Genomic DNA, 4,091 nt, shown 5'->3' with positions numbered 1-4,091 from the left:
CCATGTGAGAAAGACGTTGAACTCTGAAGTATCCATTTTGAAAAAGATCTGACCACAAAAAATAATAATAACTTTATAATATTTTATATTTAGTGAGCCGCCAAATTTGAAAACAAAAGTGAACGACACTTAACATCACACTCTTAGACGCGTTGTCCCGTTTTTGTCTCAAGTGGGCTAAATTATCTCATCCTTGCTCGTCAAGTCATGTTGCCCTTGCTCATCAAGTCATGTTATTGTCTGCTAGCTAGTAGATATTTTTTTGTAAACACTTGGTTCATAATACAATATTTCTGTGGAGTCATAAAAAGCTATTGCTCTGTAGGTCAACAAAAGTAAGCGGTCAAATTTGACCTTGAGAGCAGCATCTTATCCTTGCACATCAAGTTATGTTATTGCCAATTTTAGAACATTGTAATACTTTATAATAATATTTTTTCTTAAAACATTAAACACTAGAATCTTATTAAAACTTGTGAATATTTTATAAAGGGTCGTCATTAAAATTTATGAATACAATAGTCCAAAAAATGATGTCATATATGACATGTATCTATACTTATAAAAGGAAACAGAGGAACTTCAGGATCATTTGCATCCAAACCAAACATTCTCTCCGTCTGCAACTCAACCTCAACTAGCTAAAATGGATTCACTCCTAAATTACCTAAACACCACTGCACTTGCAGTACTCCTTTCAATAATCTTCTTGCTTTTGTGTCTGTATCATCATTCCAAAGTTGCTCATAATAGAGAGGCTCCAACAGTTGCAGGTGCATGGCCAATACTTGGTCACCTTCCATTGTTGAATAGTTCAAAGACACCCCATAGAACATTAGGTGCCTTAGCTGACAAGTATGGACCCTTATTCACCATCAAGCTTGGTGCCAAACCAGCTTTGGTACTCAGCAACTGGGAAATGGCTAAGGAATGTTTCACCACAAACGACATTGCCGTTTCATCTCGTCCAAAACTTGTTGCTGGTGAATGCATGTCTTACAACCAAGCTTTCATTGGTTGGTCACCATATGGACCGTATTGGCGTGAACTACGTAAGATTGTTACTTCTGAGTTTCTATCAAATCGTAGAATCAAGCTATTAAGTCACATTCGTGTCTCCGAAGTTCAAACTTCGATTAAAGAGCTCTTAAGTGTTTGGTCTACTAGCAGAAAGAATGAGTCTAACTACGTGTTGTTGGAGCTGAAACAGTGGTTTTCTGAGTTAACATTTAACATGGTTCTCCGAATGGTGGTTGGTAAGAGGTATTTTGGTGCTACTGATGTTGCCAACAATGATAAAGCAGAGAGGTTTCTGAAGAATATATGGGAGTTCATGCGTTTGATGGGGACTTTCACTGTGGCAGATGGTGTTCCTTCTTTAAGATGGTTGGATATTGGAGGGTATGAGAAGGCCATGAAAGAAACTGCAAAGGAAATGGACAAAACTTTAAGTGAATGGTTAGAGGAACACAGACAGAAGAGGGTTTTGGGTGAAGAGATTATAGGTGATCGAGACTTCATGGATGTGATGCTTTCGGTGCTTGATGACACACAGAATATTGAAGGGTTTGATGCTGATACCATATTCAAAGCCTCAACATTGGTATGTATATTGTACTTTGTAGTCCCTTACAAGTTATAAAACAATCATAGATTTTCTTCTCTCTTCTCCATTTTTTTGAACTTCCCACATTAAAATGTACCACTCTTTTTATTTGTTTTTCTAGAGAGGTTATCCATTGAAAATGTAGTCTTTTTAGAGGATATATGATAATCCATAAGAAAGAGGAGTGTTCATGACTTAACTAGATATTAAAATTAGATTTTGTGTATTTGTGGTTTATGATTTAGTCACACCTTAGTGGGGGCTTAACTCAACTTGAGATTATATACTATTTTCTAAGAAACCAGGAAAAGTTATTAATTAGATTCTTAAATTAAACTAATACTCTGTATATAAAAGATTAGAATTTTATATTGATGTGGATTGTTTGAAATATATATTTTAAAAGTTTTTATCACAGTGAAACTCATCTCTGATTAGAATCATTAGGTGGCTAAAAGTGATACTACATGAACTCTAAGTAATAAGTTGGAAGTTGATGAGTTTTGAAAGCAGTTGTGAAAATCAAAATTGTGAACAAATGAGGAAGTTTCTATTATGCCAAGGATTGAATCCAGAATTTCTATTTCTTTTTTATGAGATAGTATTGCAGCATTATTCTTATAAGGGAGTTGAACTTATTTGCAGGAATTGATTGTGGGAGGAACTGACACAACCGCGGTTACCCTTACATGGGCAATGTGTTTGCTATTGAGAAATCCTCTTACATTGGAAAAAGCTAAAGAAGAACTTAACACACATGTTGGGAAAGAGAGATGTGTTAGTGAATCAGATATAAATAAACTAGTATATCTTCAAGCTATAGTTAAAGAGACTCTAAGATTGTATCCACCAGCCACTATCTCATCACCCCGTGAATTCACAGAGAATTGCACTATAGGTGGCTACCATGTTAGAAAGGGAACTCGACTAATGCCAAACCTATGGAAGATCCACAGAGACCCTAGTGTTTGGTCAGATCCATTGGAGTTCAAACCAGAAAGGTTCCTTACCACTCACAAAGAGGTTGATGTTAAGGGTCATCATTTTGAGTTGTTACCATTTGGAAGTGGCAGAAGGATTTGTGCTGGAATGTCCCTTGGCTTGAGTATTGTTCATTTCACTTTGGCCAGTTTTTTGCATTCCTTTGATATCTTAAATCCATCTACTGAACCTATTGATATGACTGAATCCTTTGAATTTACCAACACCAAAGCCACCCTACTTGCGATTATGGTTAAACCATGTTTGTCTCCCAACTGTTATGAAACTATATGATCCTTAGTTAAACGGTGTTTGTCTCACAAAATGTTATGAAACCAGGTGATACTTGCGGTCTAAGGTTTCATTGAAGTGTATTGAAACCATGTAATCCTGTTATGAATTTATTTCAATGATGTATTGTTTTTAAATTTAGCAAAAATAAATAAATAAATCATGAAAGAAGAAGTAGGACATAAGCCTTGTAATCCTAGGTGTATATGGTCAATTTCATTCAACTCTATATCATGAAGTTGGGGAAGATGACAATTTGATGATTGTTTGTTGTATTACTCCACAATATTAGAAATTTAGAATTTGTATTATGGTTAAAATTGCTGATTTCAATCCAAATTCTTGTTTTGATAATTACCGTTTCTTATTTTATTGACATATTCATATTGTAATGATATTAGTATATATCAATATATGTGTAATTATGGTTAAAAATATAATATCTGTTTTTAATATAAAAAAAGGAAATTCCGAAAGTAGTGGCCCATGGGATGCCAAGAGACAATTGAGTTTTTTGATTTAAATTGTTGACTAACCAGTCCTTTAGTTCAGCACCAAAAAAACAGCTTGCAAGAACAAGGGGCAAGCCTAATTCAGACAGCCATAATGACAGAACAATCGGTCAACAAATGCATCATGTCTTCCACTTCATTTTTGCAGATTGGGCACAAAGAATCTTTTATAATTGAATATCCACACAGATGCAATAGACAATCATACTTCTGTATCTATAAAAAAAAATTTCTTTTCTATTCTTGCTCTTTTTCTTTTTCTCTTGATTTACATTTCATACAAATTATCAAAGGCTATTTATAAGCTATAAAACTGACCAACATAACTCCACACATAACACCCTTATTACTTTATAACTGGCATAATTGACTCATTAATATTCTAACTGGCATAACTGACTCATTAATATTCTAACTGATACATGAAACTAAAAACCAAAACTGCTAAAAAACGAACATTTAAAATTTATCTCAACAGAATCACCCAGCCAAAAATGGACAATCTCCTTTTAGTAGGTAGACAGTCATGATCCACTTTCCAAAGGAAAATTTTAGTAATAACAGAAATTATATTGCAATAACAGAAATGTAAACTTTTTCTTTTTTATATACAATTCTCACATAAGTCATTTTCCTATTTTTCTAGTGTTTCGTAGAAAATAAAACTAACGGAACAGATATTCGACATGTAACCGTGGAAG

The 4,091-nt window shown here is 34.0% G+C and overlaps 1 protein-coding gene across 1 annotated transcript; it reads left to right on the top strand.

Moving 5' to 3' along the window:
- The first annotated feature begins 615 nt into the window (after positions 1–615).
- Positions 616–3,176, top strand: LOC133297439 (cytochrome P450 82A3-like). Its single transcript, XM_061496583.1, has 2 exons — positions 616–1,603; positions 2,252–3,176. Exons 1-2 carry the CDS (start codon positions 647–649, stop codon positions 2,879–2,881), a joined length of 1,587 nt encoding a protein of 528 aa, XP_061352567.1. The 5' UTR covers positions 616–646; the 3' UTR covers positions 2,882–3,176.
- The last annotated feature ends 915 nt before the right edge of the window (positions 3,177–4,091 follow it).

The sequence above is a fragment of the Gastrolobium bilobum genome, unplaced genomic scaffold (assembly GCF_033153095.1).
Source record: "Gastrolobium bilobum isolate Gb01-03AN ecotype WA unplaced genomic scaffold, APGP_CSIRO_Gbil_v1 utg255459, whole genome shotgun sequence".
Taxonomy (NCBI): domain Eukaryota; kingdom Viridiplantae; phylum Streptophyta; class Magnoliopsida; order Fabales; family Fabaceae; genus Gastrolobium; species Gastrolobium bilobum.
The sequence above is the reverse complement of the archived record's forward strand: the minus strand, read 5'-3'. Positions and strand labels throughout refer to the sequence as shown.